At 51.1% G+C, this 18548-nt stretch overlaps 9 protein-coding genes across 9 annotated transcripts; 6 read left to right on the plus strand and 3 right to left on the minus strand.

Annotated features, from left to right (window-relative positions):
* The first annotated feature begins 79 nt into the window (after positions 1 to 79).
* EDD37DRAFT_618535 (Pre-mRNA splicing factor-domain-containing protein) lies at positions 80 to 1388 on the plus strand. Its single transcript, XM_062815814.1, has one exon. The coding sequence runs from the start codon at positions 172 to 174 to the stop codon at positions 1348 to 1350; it is 1179 nt and encodes a 392-aa protein (XP_062675957.1). The 5' UTR covers positions 80 to 171; the 3' UTR covers positions 1351 to 1388.
* Positions 1389 to 1703: 315 nt separating this feature from the next.
* EDD37DRAFT_81554 (amidotransferase) lies at positions 1704 to 4062 on the plus strand. The gene is made up of 3 exons (XM_062820299.1): positions 1704 to 2121; positions 2197 to 2420; positions 2473 to 4062. The coding sequence occupies exons 1-3, from the start codon at positions 1887 to 1889 to the stop codon at positions 3907 to 3909; spliced, it is 1896 nt and encodes a 631-aa protein (XP_062675958.1). The 5' UTR covers positions 1704 to 1886; the 3' UTR covers positions 3910 to 4062.
* A 564-nt stretch (positions 4063 to 4626) lies between these two features.
* On the plus strand, positions 4627 to 7017 carry EDD37DRAFT_82042 (MFS transporter). Its single transcript, XM_062820306.1, has one exon. The coding sequence runs from the start codon at positions 4946 to 4948 to the stop codon at positions 6596 to 6598; it is 1653 nt and encodes a 550-aa protein (XP_062675959.1). The 5' UTR covers positions 4627 to 4945; the 3' UTR covers positions 6599 to 7017.
* EDD37DRAFT_81902 (uncharacterized protein) lies at positions 6711 to 7521 on the minus strand. The gene is made up of 2 exons (XM_062820304.1): positions 7108 to 7521; positions 6711 to 7051 (listed from the first exon to the last, which is right to left on the minus strand). The coding sequence occupies exons 1-2, from the start codon at positions 7377 to 7379 to the stop codon at positions 6919 to 6921; spliced, it is 405 nt and encodes a 134-aa protein (XP_062675960.1). The 5' UTR covers positions 7380 to 7521; the 3' UTR covers positions 6711 to 6918.
* Positions 7522 to 7895: 374 nt separating this feature from the next.
* On the plus strand, positions 7896 to 10426 carry EDD37DRAFT_558805 (uncharacterized protein; the record flags this gene model as incomplete). The annotated part of the gene is made up of 4 exons (XM_062813765.1): positions 7896 to 8036; positions 8091 to 8210; positions 8258 to 9268; positions 9353 to 10426. 4 exons carry the CDS (start codon positions 7896 to 7898, stop codon positions 10424 to 10426), a joined length of 2346 nt encoding a protein of 781 aa, XP_062675961.1.
* Positions 10427 to 11241: 815 nt separating this feature from the next.
* EDD37DRAFT_645797 (heavy metal-associated domain-containing protein) lies at positions 11242 to 11578 on the minus strand (the record flags this gene model as incomplete). The annotated part of the gene is made up of 2 exons (XM_062817668.1): positions 11242 to 11393; positions 11491 to 11578. 2 exons carry the CDS (start codon positions 11576 to 11578, stop codon positions 11242 to 11244), a joined length of 240 nt encoding a protein of 79 aa, XP_062675962.1.
* Positions 11579 to 12192: 614 nt separating this feature from the next.
* Positions 12193 to 13276, minus strand: EDD37DRAFT_81818 (RTA1 like protein-domain-containing protein). Its single transcript, XM_062820303.1, has 2 exons — positions 12948 to 13276; positions 12193 to 12898 (listed from the first exon to the last, which is right to left on the minus strand). Exons 1-2 carry the CDS (start codon positions 13102 to 13104, stop codon positions 12228 to 12230), a joined length of 828 nt encoding a protein of 275 aa, XP_062675963.1. The 5' UTR covers positions 13105 to 13276; the 3' UTR covers positions 12193 to 12227.
* A 1189-nt stretch (positions 13277 to 14465) lies between these two features.
* EDD37DRAFT_81742 (uncharacterized protein) lies at positions 14466 to 15380 on the plus strand. Its single transcript, XM_062820301.1, has one exon. The coding sequence runs from the start codon at positions 14591 to 14593 to the stop codon at positions 15101 to 15103; it is 513 nt and encodes a 170-aa protein (XP_062675964.1). The 5' UTR covers positions 14466 to 14590; the 3' UTR covers positions 15104 to 15380.
* Positions 15381 to 17401, plus strand: EDD37DRAFT_81991 (uncharacterized protein). The gene is made up of 2 exons (XM_062820305.1): positions 15381 to 16565; positions 16623 to 17401. The coding sequence occupies exons 1-2, from the start codon at positions 15657 to 15659 to the stop codon at positions 17010 to 17012; spliced, it is 1299 nt and encodes a 432-aa protein (XP_062675965.1). The 5' UTR covers positions 15381 to 15656; the 3' UTR covers positions 17013 to 17401.
* The last annotated feature ends 1147 nt before the right edge of the window (positions 17402 to 18548 follow it).

An 18548-nucleotide genomic window follows, 5' to 3' on the forward strand; every position in this document is an offset into this window, starting at 1 on the left:
CCACAGGTGCGGAGAACACAAACAGGTGTGCCAGCCTTACCCGCATCAGAGGTCGCCCAAAGTTTTGCGGAGCCTGCGCCTTGCACCTTGTCAACGCCACAATTTTGAACCTTTTCACTCATCTTCGTCTTCTCACTTTACCGCCTGTGCACTCCTCTCGCCAACGTCAAGATGGGTGGCGATCTCAATTTGAAGAAATCATGGCATCCCTCGTTGATGACCAACCAGAAAAAAGTATGGGAGGAAGAGAAGAAGGCGCTCGACGAGCGCAAAAAGATCGACCAGATCATGAAGGAGCGCGCGGAAGAGAGACAACTACAGGAACTCGAAGATCTACAAGAGTCTGCGGGCGGGAAGAAGAGACAGGCCCGCGTTGACTGGATGTACTCTGGGCCTTCTAGCGGACAAGTCGGCACTACCGAAGAAATGGAAGGGTATTTGCTGGGAAAGAGACGCATTGATGGACTACTCAAAGGCGGCGAGAAGGAGAAGCTACAGAAATCAGCGACGGAGGAGTCCTTCATGGCTGTCCAGAATGCGAACACGCTCCGAGATACCGCCGCAAAGATTCGAGAAGATCCTATGCTCGCGATCAAGAAACAAGAACAAGCGGCCTATGAAGCAATGATGAATGATCCCGTCAAGAGACGGTTATTGTTGAAAGCAGCGGGCAAGGAAGAACCTGACGCGGAGAGAGAGCCCAAGCGAAGAAAACAGCGTCATCACCACCACCGGAGTCATCGTGACGAACGTGACAGGCCTGACAAGTCGCGCAGCTATAGGGACGAGGACGAGGATCGCAATGGACGCAGCAAATACAGACGACGAAGATCTTATACACCATCAGAGTCTCGCTCGCGTTCACGTTCGCCGCCTCGAAGAAGTGACAGATCACCTTCACCCTACCGGAAACGTCGCTCTTACACGCCGGAGGAAAGAAGGCGCCCACGGTCACGATCACGGTCGTACTCACCCCCACGGCGGAATGGAAATAGCAATGGAGTGCGGAAAATGCAGAGCTGGCATTCGTCGAGGCCGGAGCGACGCCACTCGAGAAGTCCCAGACGGGATCCACAGAAGGACAATGCGGATGAAGAGAGAAGAGCAGCGAAGCTGGCGGCGATGCAGCAGGATGCAACAGAACTCGACAGTCAGAGGGAGTGGCGACTGGCGGAACTGGCAGAGCGTGAAAAAGCTGACCGGGAAAGAGACAATGCTGCTCGTATGAAGAACGCAAAATACGGTGGACGGGCGGATTTCGTGGATCGATTCCACAAGAAGGCCGGTGATATGACTTTGGGACAACGCATGGGAAGAAACGGCGTGTCACAGAAGGGTGATGATGAATGATGACTGTATAAAGAATAAAGATCTCTTTGTGCCAGCCATAACGTGTATCCTTTAGCATTCTATTATTGTGAACAGTGCATCTCATGGAATATCCAGCATCGGAATATTTCGCGTAAGAGCTGATCATATCGGCCTTATCATGCCAAGAAATGTTTCTTATCAGGATTGACGTCCCTTTCACCTTTCTCCGTGCCTTTCCTGGCCGTAGAGTCTGACACGGAAATCATCGCAGAAGCGGTGAGGTCAAAATGAGCGATGGGAAATGTGGAGGTGGCGGCCGCCAGACTGCGGTCTCGCCCATTGTTGAACGGAGGTGAACTGTGAATAAAGGGAATCTAATCTCCCCGGCGGAGAGGATCTCATCACCAAGGCAGGAAGGAGCCTCCCGCCACCCGCTATCGGAATTCCTTATCGTCTCACACCAGGCAGTATTGATATGCCTGTCACTATCACTCTTACACCTAGATTCACTCTTCTTTCCTTTCTTTCCTTTATACTGTGACATTCACCTCATCGTTCCTTGAGTCAATCGTGACATGGCTCAGGGATCATCAGCCTTCACTTCAATCGGCAAATCCACATACTTCGTCGCGCTTGACCAGAAGGCAGGTACCTTGAAGGTTAACAGGCTCACTCGGTTCGAAGAAGAAGACTTCGTTCCTTGTACAGCTATAGTATGGAACGACGCGACTTTCGCACCGTCTGATCTCGAAGCGGCGTGTGAGAGATTTGCGGCCGAAGACGATGTCTGGTCGAGCAGTTTCTTATCGCGTGAGTTGAAGTCCCAAATGAGATGCTTCGATATGACTTTATGGGCCTTATCCTGACATGGTAGGACTGTTCCAGTTGTACTTCTTCTCCAGCCAGCAGAAGTCAAGCATAGTTCCAAAAGCAAGCGGATTTTCTCTATCGACAAGTCAAAAAACAGATTGACAGACGGGCCATATGTGGTATCGAAATCTACCGGCCACATTTTCCCGGTATACAAGGTGCTTCCTGACACGCACCACGCGTTTGTGAGCGGCATCGTTCAAAAGACAGCTTCCAGCTCCATCCTGCTCGAACTACCAGTACGCATTTCCACCACCCATTTAGTTGTGGGTAAGACTGACATTTGAGAAGGCATCAAAAGGTATACCAGTACCATCAAAATTACACCACTCTTGTGACGACAGACCACTTGCAGGCCTCAGATTCGCCGTCAAGGATACTATCGCCATCAAGGGAACCAAGACCGGTTATGGCAGTCAAGCTTGGCATGATATTGCGGTCCCAGAGAAAAGAACCGCTCCAGCCGTCAAGCTGCTCCTTGATGCAGGCGCCACTTTGATTGGGAAACTGAAGACAACAGAATTTGCGGAAGGAACCGACCCTTGCGAGTGGATTGATGCCGTATGCCCCTACAATCCACGAGGAGATGGGCACCAGAAACCGTCCTCTTCAAGTACCGGTAGCGCGGCAGCAGCAGCTGCATACGACTGGCTTGACTTCACTGTCGGCACAGACACAGGCGGTTCAATCCGGCATCCTGCAGGGGTGAATGGCCTATATGGACAGCGACCGTCACATGGAATAATCAGTCTGGCAGGCGTCCTGGGAGCAACGGACCTGTTCAACACCGTGGGAATATTTGCAAGAGATGTCGAGATCTTCGCTCGGGTCGGTTCGCATTTTGTCAATCCTATAGAAAGACCACTTGCTGTCAGTGCAACACGCAAGTATAACTTGCTCTACCCAACGCGAGCCCCTCAATTCGAAAATCCAGATCAACACCATCACGGACAACATCGATGGTTCCCCCATCCCTCAGTGGGTTTGTCTTTCTGGACCGAGGCCGAAAAGAAGATCGAGGGCGCAGTGCGAGAGCTAGAAGTCGAGCTCAATTGTGAGAGAATAGCATTCAACATAAATGAGCTTTGGAGAGCTACTCCGCCAATTGGTCAACCTCGATCACTTGACGAATCAGTCGGACACATCTATTCGGCGATTACCACCGCCTCGGCAGTCCATGGTGGAATCGACAAATTCATTGACGACTTTGGCGTCGCTAACGACGGGAAAGCTCCGAAGATCTCCGAGATCGTACGGCGACGTCTGGACCACGGCCGTACGGTGCCTGCACAGAAGATCGCTGATGCTCTGGAAGCGATGCAAGCTTTCAGGAGCTGGACTGAGACGACATTGTTCGGGTCTTATGATCAAGATGCTACCACTATATTGATCTTCCCACAATCTTGTGGTCGGCCGGACTACCGAGACCATGTTCCTGATCGAGGCGAACTTTTCAACGACACCTTTAGCATCTACTCTTTCGGATACCTGGTGGGATGCCCAGACTATACGATACCTGTCGCTGAAGTGCCTTATCACTCCACAGTATCTGGCAAGACCGAGTTTCTCCCAGTCTCGATCAGTCTTATTGGAAGACCAGGCTCCGATTTGGAGCTCTTCAATGTTTTATTACGATTGCATAGCGCTGGCGTTATTTCAGATGTGGCCGCTGGAGCGCGTTTATTTCCGGAGGATTCTGTTGACAGCAACATCTCGATAATGACCTAAGGTCAAGAGCGGCTGGATGTGACACGGTGGATTGTTTTTGCTGGCGACTGGTGATACCCTAGAAAGCTGTCTGTTGATGCTGATATAGGGCTGGAGTTTCATGGTTCATCATGGGGCTGGGGAGGCTTTGGCGTTGCCTCTTTGCATCGTCTACAGGGTACCCGTTCCTTCGCATTAATGAAAAATGAAAATGGAAGTATTCGGCGCTTTCTCTGTGCAGATATATCCGCTGACATCCTTTCCACCGACTCCCTGGTTCTTCGGTGCACTTGATTATCAAATTCGATTCATAAATTGACCACACGATGCTTCGCACGTGCCTGCTCAATGATGCCAGGACATTGGACCGGATCCAGTACACAGCCGTTTGGAAGCGAGCCGTTGTGTTACTTGCATCGTGGTGCATTTCGCGGCTGCGCTGCATGACCTTCCTTAGCGGTGTGTCTGGCCAAAGAAGTGTGTGGTCATTGGCCAGTCCGCCTAAACACACGGCTCGACAACATCACCAGGCATGAATGGCTGGGGACTCTTCGCATAGTGGCATGTGCTAAGTAAAATCAACTATGCACAGTGCATGCAGATCGACGTAATGAGGGGCACAATGTTTATGGGCGATAGGGATCTGAGAACCGTTCAACCTATCTTCACCCCCACTATTCTGCATGATCTCGTGAATGTTGGGGCTGAGATATGGATTGATTGTTCTACCTCCATTCCAACCGGCAAGCAAAATTGAGCTGATAAGGTTTTCTTTATTGCTTGGTCTTTGTGTTGGAAAGGACCGATCACGCCCGATACCACCAATATCCGGTCTGGTGGTCTGGCCATGGTCTGGTGGGTTGCCCCGTGCGAGGTGAATGGACGGCACGAGGTTTCATCAGTCACTTTCCATACAAAGATGGCGGCCCCTCCACAAAGACGCTGCTGACCGTGACTTCTCCATCTTTCGTCTTTTGTTGAATCTTGACCTCAATCTCGTTGGAAAGGAAGCAAACATTCATTCAATCTATCAGGCCAGGAGAGTCGAAGGGGTCTCATGGGTCCCACACGCGGTCTCCGAACAGATGATAAGCCTGAGGGGCCTGGAGCTTCAGTCTCACCGACGCGGTATGGAACGATAGTAGACGCCGAGGCAGCTAAATCCAGCGACACCGATATGGACGCCGAGTTCGATGGCCTCAGTCTGTACGAGAAGAAGGTCCTGCTTGTCGACCGCGAAATCGACGCCCAGGGCATGGGACGTTACCAGTGGTCCGTATTCTTCACCTGTGGAGCGGGATACTTGCTCGACTTGTTATGGGCGCAGGCTTTTGGGTTGGTCGTCACGCCGATGCAGAATGAATTCGGATTCGGCGACGAAGATCTAGGAACCATCTTCACCGCGTTCTCTGTCGGGTTGACGGCGGGGGCATTCCTTTGGGGTATACTGGTTGACACGGTCGGCCGGTCCGCTGGGTTCAACTACACGGTATTGATCTCGAGTATTTTTGGGGTCTGGTTGGGTGGCAGTTCTAACTACAATACTGTCGTTGTGCTCACGGCGCTCACGGGAATTGGCATCGGCGGGAACATACCTGTCGACACGACGATTTGTTTGGAGTGTTTGCCGCAGAGCCGCAGATGGCTGTTGCCCACGCTGTCGATCTTCCAACCTATCGGCGTTGTGGCCTGCAGTGCGATGGCGTACGCTTTCATCCCGAAGTACTCGTGCGCGGAGGATCTGGCGGCGTGTAGCACGGCAGGGGCTGGGGTGCCGTGCTGTTCCAGGGAGGATAATTGGGGATGGAGGTACCTGATGTTCACGATTGGGGGGATCACGATTGCAGTCTTCATCCTGAGGAGTCTGTTGTTCACCTTCCAGGAATCGCCGAAGTATTTGCTCTACAGGGGACGGGACGGAGAAGCCATCAATGTGCTGCAGTATATTGCGAGATTCAACAAGCGCGAATGCGGTTTGACGATAGAGACATTCGATGCCTTGTCATCCGACGCATCACGTTTCGGTGCCGATGACTCGTCTGGTCACCTGCTTGGGTCGGGTGCGGACAAGAAGGACCTGTCCATGGGAGAAAGGATACGTGGCGAACTCGCCCGCTTCAAACCTTTATTCTCGAGCTTCGCCATGGGCCGACTCGTCATTCTCGTCTGGATCATCTATGCATTCGATTACTGGGGATTCACCATTGCCGGATCTTTTCTACCAACCATCCTTGCTCGCAAAGGGCGCGCTCTGGGGCTCGGGCTGCGCGAGACGTACAGATCCTACATCTACATTTACACCTTTGGCATTCCGGGAGTGCTGGCTGGCAGTCTGATCTATGGGCGCCGACGGACAGCGCTGCTACTTTCTTCGGCACTATTCGGTGCGTGTCTGTTTGCCTTCACCCTGGTAAGCGACCAGGCGTCGTACATTGCGATCAATGGATTGGTGTACTTCTTCCAGAGCATGTTCAATGGCGTGCTGTATGGGTGGACGCCGGAAGCGTTTCCTGCGCAGGTTCGTGGGTCGGCTTGTGGCATCAGCAGTTTCTTCGGGAGACTGGTTGGTATCGTTGCGCCCATCGCTGGATCGCATATGCTTGCACACAGTCTGAATGGAGTGCTGTATCTCGCTGGGGCCGGGGTCTGGGTGTCGACGGTGGCCATATTGTTGTTGCCGAGGAAGGCTTTGCAAGGGCAGAACCACTGAAGTGGTCAGATGGTCAAGGTTTGACGATCTGTGGCTGAGACAGCGACAAAGTACACGCTGTTACGATGTCATGAATATGAGTGATGATAGAACGCTCCGAATGCGAGGTATAGTGCCTTTCGAACGATCTGAGGCTTGGGTTACAGGTAGATACTCGCGAGACTTCGTCTCGATGTCCATATGAAGAACATTCGAGTGCTAGTCGTGCGTGTTTGATGGGACCAATTCTGGGGCGTGGTTCAACAAGACTTGCTGCCGATGCATATTGGGCGATCTCTTGCTGCTTGTTGACATAAATGTGTCGTGGAAAGATTCGTCCATCAATCGAACTTCTCTGCGCCTATTTGCAAACACATATCCAGACTCTCGTTCAACATCGTCAATGTGGCCTGATATTGCCGCCACGTGTTAAGTCGCGTTTCTACAGCATAGTCGCTGTTTTGATTTCTGAGTCTGTCTTTCGGTCAGCGATCCCGATATCCAGCAGACATTCAATCGTTTCTCCGTACAGTGCCTTGTTCGTCCCGTACCATCTCCAGAATTGCAGGTGTAGCAGATTCTTCAATATCTTGTGCTCTGTCCCGTTATGTGTGCCTGCAGTCTCGAGGAAATTGAGCGTGTTGCCGATGCGCCGGGCATTAAAGGCTGCAGATGGCTGCGTACGGAAACTCTCTCTTAGAACATCACGGAGTTCGAAACGTGCTGGGCGAGCATAGCGAACAGCTCGCAGTCCAGTGCGGTATAGCTGGCGGTAAGCTCGAATGATATCGGTGGTACTCATACAGGAAGAGCTTTCTGCATAATCACCATAGAGTAATTTGTTAAGGCAGTGATTGAATGCGCGACAAGTGCCTAAGGCTACAATCACCGCAGGCTGGATTTAGCGCTCGCCAAGCCGCGGGAAAGTTGCGTGTCCTTGTGATGATCGCAGTCACTCTTCGATTCTTCCTTCCTTCCTACATCTCATATTTTCATCTGTACTTCTATCTCGGCACTTCCGGAGCATGCGCGTCGAAGGTCTGCCCAGACTCGACTGACTGCCCCCTTCAGCAAACAGGATTGATCTCGCCTGAGATCTTTCGCGTGGTGAAGCGCGCTCTGCCAACGCTGCATCTGCAGCTTCCTGAGGTCTTCCAAGCAGTAGCCACTGCCGTCACAGCCAGGATCTCGACTGTCGTGTACGGCTCTCCACCCGACTCGTCTCTAGCCCCTTGTTAGAACGCCTGTACTGTTTTCCTTTCCCATGTCCTCACCCTGTTCCCTCGTTTTTTCTGTGTAGTGTGGTGGAGCGATCAAGATGGCAAAAGTCAAACAGAAAGCCCGGAAAACATCCGGGAAAGAAACCTCAACTCGCGCTGCGCAAGTGGCAAAAGACAGAAACAAGCACAGAGTGGTCGTTGAAACCACATCAAAAGATGAGAAGAAACTACGGAGTGTGGTAAGAAGGCCGAAACAACACATCCCCAGAGGTACTACTTACCTGAACCGCCAGATTACGTTTCGTGCGGACCCTCCCCCAGGATACACGTTCATCCCAGCTGGCAATCCCGAGCTCACCGCCGCTCTGAAAGAGTTCTCCCGACGCGATGACCAGAAGATCTTCGCAGTGACGGTACGTTGTAAGGTAATCGCCGCTTTTGAATCCACTAATATAATCAGACAACACCACATGCAGCTCGTCATGAACTGTCAAGGGAAGTACATCGCATTGGCTTTCATTTTCCAACCAGCGTTGTTGCTCGAGTGTGTGCACATTATGGCATTCGTCTTACTAGTGGAGGAAAAGTCATAGATGAGTCTAAAGAAGATAAAGAGGACCGACTCTTTGCTCAAGTCTATCAAAATCAAAATGGCCAGCGTCCACCGAAAGAAAAGAAAGACCAGGTAACCATCAACACCGAGGCGAAGCAGACCATCAAGGACCTGTTTCCAAAAATCCCGGATAACGACCTCTATCAAATCATCAAAACCGCCTTCCAGCTGGGTGATAACAAGGTTGGCACCGCGGAAGAAATCCCTCTCGTCCGTAGGGCTCAGCTATCTGTCGTGGCCCACATCCGGCACTGCTATACAAAGTATGATAAACTGCTGAGGCAGTTGCCATATAATGATGCCCGACATGCTGTCGAGAAAGAGACTCTTGCTAAGCTGATCGAATGGCGAGGCGACGATGATGCCGCTGATGAGAAGGCGCAGCGTGCTGCCAACGATCTTCTCAGAGAGGTCATTGTCATCACTGATGAAGAGGAAAGCGAGTCTGATGATGAAAATGCTGAGCCGATTGCCCAGGCCAACGTTAGAGTCGAGGAACTGCCCAGCAACGCTTACGACGATGGTGCTGCTCGAGCGGCTTTACCTTTCCGTGACCCTCGTGGTGACCTGATCCGTCAAGAGCATAAGATTCTATCAACTGGGGTACGGCGGTACAAACCAAGCGACGACATGATCGCGCACCGAGATCGCAGTCGATATGCTGTTTGGGACCAAGCCAGACGAGACTATCGTTCTGGTGCAAATCCAGCACCAGCCCCTGTGCTCGAAAGAGTTTATGAGCCGATTGACGTCCCAACGAGTCGTGTACTCATCCCTCTTGATCCACCGCCCCTGCCACCGACACAAGTTGTCCGTTCACAACCTTCCATCCCTGCAGTGAGCAGAATCGAATACGAGGTAAGAAGAGCGACCGCATCCTCAATACCAAAACTTGGACAGCACTTCCCTATAGGTCTTGTCCGTATCACTAACCTCAGTCAGCCTCATTATGTTCACCAACCCAGTCCTCGTACATATATCAGAGATGCTAATGGCGTCTTGTACGAGCGAATCGACACACGATCACACGACACTATTCCCGAACCGGTACAGCGACCTCTCGAGCGAGTACAGCCTACGATGATGCCTGCTGAACCTTTCCGAGTTCGGACACGACCTTCATCACCTCAAGGTCCCACTTATGAAGCGCGCCGACCAGGGGGAGAATTTGATGCTGGCAATGGTACCATTGTCCAGTCTATCGAGGGTCCGGATGGTGCCTATTTGTCTTCCACGTCACGACAGAACCCTTTCCAAGGGCATCCCGTTCGACGCGACACTAACGTAGTGCATGAACCCACCCAGTCTTACAGAGATGTCCCGGTGGTTGATCTCACAAACAGCGACGATCCGTCGTTGAGGAAACGCCGTCTTGAGGAAGTGTCGGCTCCGTCCGACTATCGCAGCGCCCGAAGAGGATCTCCGCCAAGATATCTTGAACGTTCCTACGTACCACTTTCTCAGCCCGGATCTGCTTATGACTCTCCTCGTGCTGTTGAATATGGTGAGCGAAGACCCAGTCCACAACTGCGACCAGCAGCACCCATCGTGGATACACGAAGGTATGTTGAGCATCGGCCTGCTTATGAGGCACATGATGCCCCCAACACAAGTACAGCCATTCGAAGCCAAATGGACGGTGCCTACGACTTGCGTGAGCCAGCAAGATTGCAGCCTCGCCCTGTCTCACATGTTCAAGCTTCAAGGGGTCTTCCAGCTCCCGACATAAATATGTCCAGGCATGCCCCTGAGAACAGACCTGCAACTGTCTTGAGTCGTGTTTATGAGCCTCTTCATGATAGTCGAGGGTACGACGATCGGGTTATGTTTGATCAACCTGGGACTGCTCGTGAGCAATACGTTCAATATCTGCCACAGGATCCTCACGCACGGCATGCTTATGCTTCTCATCCGGCTGCCCAGGAATCATTGCCAGGATCATTGAATCAGCGTACTTACGATTATCATGATGCGCCAGCAAGCAATGTTCGTCCGTACGCTCACGTTGCTCGTTGATCATGACCTGTGTCGAGTCGCATTGCTCTGTTTTCCACCCAGTTCTCAACCTCCCGACATGAATGGTATACCGGTAAGATATGATGGCAAGGTTCCACTGAGCACATTGTCCCTTTGCTGCACCCCCAGACGTTGGCGATGCTGACTGAAATTTTAGGCACGACCACTTTACGACACTTCCTACGGCATGAGGCTCTCTCTCCTATTCACGCACTGCGATGTTGATGCCAATGAGATATGTCTGATGACTCTTCTGGGGACTCTTCTTGAGCGATTCTGCATTCGAATTCATTCTCTTGTCTTGCATCAGCGACTTAAGTTCACCTGTTGGAGGCATTGCGCCGAAGTCCAAAATTACTGTGCTCTTTTGTTGGAGGTTACTTGTCAAGCGTATTGATTTCTTCGGAGTCTGGACGCCACTGTTTCACGATACCCACCGGCACAGTTAACGAAGGTTGCATGGCGGGAATGAACAGAATAGATTACAAGGTGTTTTGAAAGGGATGATATCCCAGCATTTAGGATTCATTGATCATTCCTGAGCCCGATGTTTCCTTCTTCAGCCACAGGACGATGGCATATGACTGTACAGATCTTGCGCTGAAGCAGAGGGCATTGAATGACTTGCAACCTTGAACAAGTACATAATGTTTGGTTCAAATGATATCTATTGCTCCTATGCTCCTAATGCTACCTATGCTATCCAGCATGACAACGCTGGATGCTCCTTTCGTTCCACGTTCCAGGTCCCTCCAGATGCGCCATGTAGATTTCTTGCGCCTTTGTCGTTGGGCATCAGCTTCATTCCGCTCTCTTTACACAGACATAACCACTCCATCAGCCTCGCCAGAGTTGACGGTCTTGCCAGTCTTCTTGATCTTTTCCAGTACGGCCTCGTACGAGAGCGAGTCGACGGCGGTAACATCTGCGGTTTGCGTGTCGAGAGAGACGTTGAATTCTTTGACACCTATTCGCAACGCAGTTGTCAGCCGGTTCAAGACAAGGGAGTGTGATGGCGGTCCTGCGGGAGCAGCACGAGGCAACCGTAAGGAAATAACCCTTACCATCAAGTTTCTTGAGCACGCGCTCCACGGCGCCGGAGCAGCCGCCACAGGTCATTTTGACGTTGAACTTGTAGTGGTGTTCAGACATGTTGATGAGAGGGGAAGATATGAAATGAAGGATAGAGTTGCTGGTGTTATGAGGAGAAGCAGATAGTTGAGGGAGTATATGGTTATATGTAATTTGGAGTAGAATGAAGGGCGTGAGGTACTTGTGCGCAGTTTAAGTGTTGATATACGGATTGCGGTGTGGAGGGAACGGATCGAAAAGGGTCTACCGGGCTACGGGTCCGGGAAACTTGCTCTCGTAACGCTGCGGAGACGCTGTCACACAGCAAAAGTCGCGGTGAAACTTGCTCAAAGCAAACAGATTCGCGTCCTTAAGCCTTGCGGTGTAGGGACAATTGGTAAGCGAGTTGCGGGCGAAACAGTGAGAGTTTGGGCGGGAGGCATGCTATGTTTGGCGTGCTTTGGCCACCGGAGGATGAGGCTGTTGGGGGGCAGAATTGCGTGCTTGAGGACAAAGGAGTCTGACAGGTGCAAACGGTGCAAACAGGGTAAAACTACGCAAATTGTGCAAACATGTCAATTGCTTCGTACTTCTGCCATCGTCTCTATTTTCCAGCGGCTCCCCATAAGCTGCCCGAAACGCCAGCCGCATATATCTTGAGTATCGTCTCGATGTGCTTATCATGTCAAGATGTCATCCGTCTTTCCACCATCTGCTTGTGAGTTCTCGCTCAAGGCATACCGACACCTTGTAGATTCCAACCCGCTTCGCTGTTCTTGGGACGCAACTCAACTGAGTACCACAACAGCGTGGTAGCCATAACGATGGCCATCAAGAACGCGTCCAATGCATACGCTGGCCACTCATGTTCGAGTAGGTATCCGTTCTGACCCCCTTTGTACTCTGCCGGACGGTAGATGTTCCTCAGGGTGATGAGGACACCAACAAGATACAGTGACCACAGGGTTCGAGACAAATTGAGGCCCGACGACGCACAGTACTGCCAAAGAGGTTGAGATCGGACCCGTACGTGCCAAATGACAGCAGTAGTGATGAACAGAATGAAGAACAGGATTTGTAACACCAGACCTCCCAGAATGATGTTCTGACCGCGATCTATTCCATCCTTGTCGGTCGCATTGACCAACATGGATGCTCCGGCGGCTTGCACCAAGAAGCAGAATATGTCGCCAATGACGAAGATCTTGGTGAGCCAGGTGACGCGGATGATGGAGTATTGTTGTCCGCCTGCAGCTCGGACCAAGCGACCCAGAAACATATATACTGATGCCGCGAAGAGGATTGGTGCTAGTAGGATGAGGAGCACCTGGATTATATATGGAGTCTTGCTGTCGAGATGGTAATGCGAGTCTGCCCGAGCAGCGAAGCCGATCATCTCAACTGGGGTTCTGTCAGCGCGAGCAATATGCTTGTTGGATCTTGCACTTACAAAGACCTCCTATGAAGATGGCAGTCGTGAACCATTTGCGCGACCTGAACAACAGAAACCCGTGAGCGGCGGTCAAGAGGGCGAAGACGATCGACGCAATGATGGCTGCTGGAACGGAGGGCACATAGTGCTTGTAAGGATTGGTGGTCACTGCCATGATGAGCACTCAAGTCGTCGGTTTCGGTCTGAGGCTTCTAAAGGTCAGGTTGGATGCGTTGGGACACGGGCTTCGAATGTTTGGGGAATGCGATTCCTTATGAATACACATCAGACGTGGTTGACGGGACGTCAATCTGCTACGGTCCGTTTAAAGTCCGCTGAATCTCCCCTGGTCGTGGCTATGCATGATGCAGTAGCATCACGAGTACGAAAAGGATTGGAATTGCTTGATTCGGGCTGCAATACGGTTGCCTGAACCAGTGGGTCCCTTGACATGACAATGACTTGAAATTTAGAGCACAGGTACCTGTGGACTGGCCGAAGCGAGGTCGGTTTGGCCCGGATGATCTTTTCAAGTGTCCAATCATGTCTTTATGGGACAGCCTTGCGTTTGGGGATCCATGGGTCGCTAGGAGAGTCCAGATGCTCAGCCCGTCTTATGAACTATGATGGCATGCATATCTTGCACAACCCGCGTGGGATACCGACATCAGAAGCGAAATTGATATATTTATGGATCTCGAGTGCATCAATGCATCCAATCAGCTCTTTCAGAAACCGATGTTGGTGGATTTAAAGACATACAGTCTCACAATTTCGCGAGGATTACTGCTTTCGCTCGCTTTTACGAGACGAGGTAGCGCTCGGGGGCTCGGTTAAGGTGAAACAAATGTGTATACAGTGGGTGCATGTCGTTGCACGTCCTGGCATAATGTGGGCCATCAGGTACCAAGTACAATGCTGACAACATTGCTTCGACTGGCCCAAGGGAATAATATTCACATGTGTTCCCCCGAAAGAGGCTGAGCGGAGGAGTTCCAGTCTTCACAAGATACCAGGGATCTACCAAGCTTAGGGAACAGTGGGAATACGCGTACTCGTTTTCGTTTACGGTGTTATGCAGAATTGGTTATCTCATGTCTGCTGAATAAGGCATGCAGGGAAGCCTGAGAGTACATAATACTCGACTCCATCCCTTTAGGAGGTGGCTTAGCATTCAACCTCGACACCTCCATAAAACACTACAGAACTTTACAATGAGTTCTATCCACGACGTTGCTTCTTATTCGACACATCGCAAAGTCGGCCTACTCGGGAAATGAAGGGTGTCATGCAGCCTCGTGTCACTTTTTATGCATTGCAGACGGTAAACAAGCCATCAATTGAGCAGTTTGTCGACCGACCTCGCCTACATATTGAAGCACTTCTCGCAGTGAGATCTGGATCCTCATACACTCATCTACTCACGAGGTTGATGTTCTGCTGCTAATATTGAAGCTAACCCTGTAAGATCGTCGTCGAAGAGAAATCGGGGCTGACGTCACTAGCGACAACAAGCTTCACGGCGTCACTGGCAGCTCTTTCTCGACGACTTATTTTGATTCAAACACACCTTCGTACAGTGTTTCTTTCCTTCCATCCTTGAAATCGCATCTTGACTTGCAATCGCTACCGAGAGTGTCAGGTACATCTAGTCTTCAACCATGTCTTCCCTCGCCGCGGCCCTCGGTCTGAGCTCAAACGCCCTTTCGCCCACGCCAAACTATGCACCCTACCATGCAATCTTCAACTTCTTGTCCGCCTACGTATTCTTCTCATCACGGTTCCTCAAGAACAGTTACGGCATAGACCACAATGTCAATCCACGAGAGGACGTTGCTCGATTCGGCGAACGAGCTGTGCAGGAAGGCAAAATCACCAAGAAGCAGCTCAACTTGCTGAAACGCAACGAAGCTCTTCATGCGAATGCTGTCGAGCATTTCCCAATGTTCATCGGAAGCGCACTGTTTGCGACTGTCGCCAACGTGCCCAACCAGACCGTCAATCGAGCTTGTCTGATTTACACGACAGCTAGGCTGGTGTATGCTGGAGCTTATTTGGCCATCGACAAGGTCTCACTTTCGTCCATCAGAAGTCTGGCATGGTGGGCGGGCAATATCACTTGCATGTACCTGCTCTGGCAGAGTGGCAAGGCTTTGAACTCTGCATCGCTGTAAGCTGGCGTTGAGGGCCCGATCGCCAGTAGTGAGCGGAGCACTGAAGATTACGCTTCAACCATCTGGATTATCAGCATTCGTTGCTCAACCGCTTTAGCAGCAAGATTCCAGACTACCTCAAGCGACCATGGCTTTTTGAGGTGGCACATCAAACCATGCATCTTGCAATCTCAGCAGACGTTGGTCTCGATATAACCCGGGGCTCTGAAGCCAAGCTCCTCCTGTCACTTATGCTTCAACGTCAAGTATCCGATCTGGCAGGCAGTATGCGGCATCGTTAAGATATGCGTCCACCAAAAATACGATGGTACAGTCTAAGTATATGCTTACCAGAGAACGCGGACGAATTTGTGGTACTGCGTGGGTGAAGACTTGCACTTCTCAAATCCATTTGATTTTTGAACCAGAAAAAGTCCAACCATAACTGAGTCACAAATTCAATCAGCTTCTTCTTTCCGCACACTTTAAATCTTGAGCATGGAACTTACCTAAACCCTTTACTGCATCTCGGAATTCACTTCAGAATTCGCATCTGTGAAACTATCCTGTCAGCATGAAGATTCCAGGCGGCAGAGCCGTCACAACCTCGTCTCCAGATTCCTCGTCCCCAGAATTCACACTCAAACCCAGAAAGCCTACTTTCCTGTCGCTTCCAGCCGAGATCCGCCTCCGCATATACGAATATCACCTCTCTTCTCCGATCGGTATCATCGTCAAATATCGAGCACGCGAGCGCTATCAATGTGACCGGTGCTATCCGATAGATCACTGGGGGCTAGACCCTTTTGACTCGTATTGGGATTGGAAGCAAGGCCAGCACAGGTCGAATCTGCTGCGCGCCTGCAAGCAAATCGCTGCCGAAGCACGACCGGTGGCACAAAATGTGTGCCCAGCGTTCTCCTTTGCGTTCCCGTACGTTGGGAGGCATAACCTGCCCAAACTCCCGTACTCCCTTGCACGAAAGGTCCGTACTGTGGAGATCAACAGCCGAGGCATACCTCCGTTCTTCCGAGCCTTCACGAGTGCACTAAAGCCGGGCGTGTACGTATACAGGGTGGAACCACGTGGGCCATGCCTTCATTACATCTATGATCGTGGTCTCGAGCATGTACAAGAGGTCATGATACATTCGCATACGTCGCTGCCAATCAAAGTGAGGGCCTTGGGACAAGAAATCACAAAGTTGTGCCAGAGAGAAGCAACAGTCAATGCTCATCAGGAATTGCTTCAGCGTTGTTTTCACCAGGCTAAGGTAGCCCTGTTTCCAAAAACTGAGGCTCCCACCAGTTTACACGGTTGTGATGGTGAGCAGGAATATGATGAAGATTTGTTCCAAGTATTTAAGAAAAAATTGGGACACCGGGTCGTGAAGATCCGCTGCTCATTCTACGAGCCGGAATTTGAAGAGAACCGGAGTGTACCAGAATCACAAGATGATACCTGGGTCTGCCAAGTATCAGGAGTAAGTCACGCAGTCTTTTCTTCGGCGACCTGAATATACTGACTCACGTCTCATAAGTTGCTGGTTCTGGGCCGGATTGGTGTTCGACTTGCCAACCTTCGAACGCATCGACGAGTTGAGAAGAAGGAAGGAGATATGTTCAAGAACGTGATGATGTCTAAGGAGGAGTGCAAGTGGCGCTACAGTCCACCGTGCGATCCGGATGATCAAGGTAGAGAACAGCGGGCAAAATTAGGAGCGTGGTATGTTCTTCAGAGGGAGGACGAGTTGAATGGCATTGATAACGGTTGCAGCTGCTGCGGAGAGTTTTCTACAATGATTGCACTACGGATGATCCTAAGCACCTTTGCAGGTGCTCCACCATTTTCCGCAGCAGTCACTTCTAGAGGCTTGCATGCAAGGTGCCATCTGCCCTGGACCCTGCTTGAAATAGAGTTGTCCCTTTGAGATGCTGTTCATCAGCCAAATATTGCCGCTTCTTAGAACAGGCCCGGCAGTAAATCAGTGTGAGCAACCAGCACATATCGCAGGGCTTTGTCTGGTAGGCTTGACGTTCGGGCCGGTTGCGTTCGCAGGAGGTTTTCAGATTCCTTGCGGCGCAAGTTGATTCAGACTGGTCGTATGCGCACCCGTTCAGCTGTGGGCGAGGACGCCATGTCTCGCTCGAATTGGACTTTCGTGAACCATGCCACTTCCAGGCTTCATGCAGAGCTGATTCCGAGGCCCCAACAGCTGACGTGGCAATCGCAGGCAGCCAAGCTCATGTTGAGGGGGTTGGCAAGAATGTTGAGAAAATGTCTGCGTTTGCGCATATCGGAAGGGGATCCAAGACTGAGGAAATACGAGAATGAACGTCGAGGTGCCACCAAAAATAACTTGGATCAGAAAATCCGGGGAAGTTCCTAGAGTACGAGATATCCGGGAGATGCCACCCTGCGGATCCTGCAGAGTCCAGACGACCCGGCCGGTAACCGAGGGACTATCGCCGCAGCCTTGCTGATACATCACATACCCGCGTTGGGGGCTGATTTGATCATGGCACGCCTTTTTGCAGCATGCAAGGCATGATTGTGAAGGATGATGTTTGCTTGCCAGCAATGATGGAGGATGATTCATGCTTGATCTGAACGACAAAAAGGCAAAGCTCGCCAGCAGCAATCCATACCTCGACCAGTATCAGAGAGTCTCGCCAGAAAGTTTTCCTCTGCATTAGTTGTGCTTATGTCAGGACCCGCGACACTGGTTGACGGCGATATGCGAGAAGGATTTCGGAGAATTTCCCATGGTCTGATCAACAGGGTCAATAGCTATATATACACCTACCTTGCAGATAGATTGTGCCCGCGGAGAGGTAGCGATGCTGTGCGACAACGAGGCTGGCTTGGCGTGGTACTTTGATGTCCAGTCGATGAACAGGAACATGCTGTTAGGTTCCGCAAGATCCCCGAGACTTGCTGTGGCTGCATCTTATCAGATGGCAAAGGTCTAGGCATGAGGGAATTCTTCCAAGGGAGAAAGCCGTGTATGATATGATGGCCAGACAGTGATACGAGTCGTTACTTAGGGGGTTCTTGAGGGAAGATCTTCTACAGGTAATGCCGGGCCGTGTAAACTCCGACATGCCGACGTCTAGAGTCTAAACAGTCGGAGCTAAACCGAATTCACTCAAGTCTTAAGCGGTTCTCTCTCGACTTCTTCCGATCTCCCATGCAAATCATCCATCCATCCATCTCAGTTTCCTTCCAGAACGTCGTGTCGTCTCATGCCACATCTTGTCAAAGCTCGCTTTCCGACAACCGATGTATTCCACAAGTTCGACAACCTTTTTCCATGCTGCCTGTTCCAGACTAGAACGCGCGTCAAGGAATCGCTTCATGTCTAAGTTGGCGGAAGCTGGCCGATAAGGTCAAAAATCGCCTGTGCGCTTTTATGCCAAATCATGCATGGAATAATACGACCCTCTGGATTGTTCCCCTTCATTCC

This window comes from Exophiala viscosa, assembly GCF_022695815.1.
Source record: "Exophiala viscosa unplaced genomic scaffold EDD37scaffold_1, whole genome shotgun sequence".
In the NCBI taxonomy this organism is placed as follows: domain Eukaryota; kingdom Fungi; phylum Ascomycota; class Eurotiomycetes; order Chaetothyriales; family Herpotrichiellaceae; genus Exophiala; species Exophiala viscosa.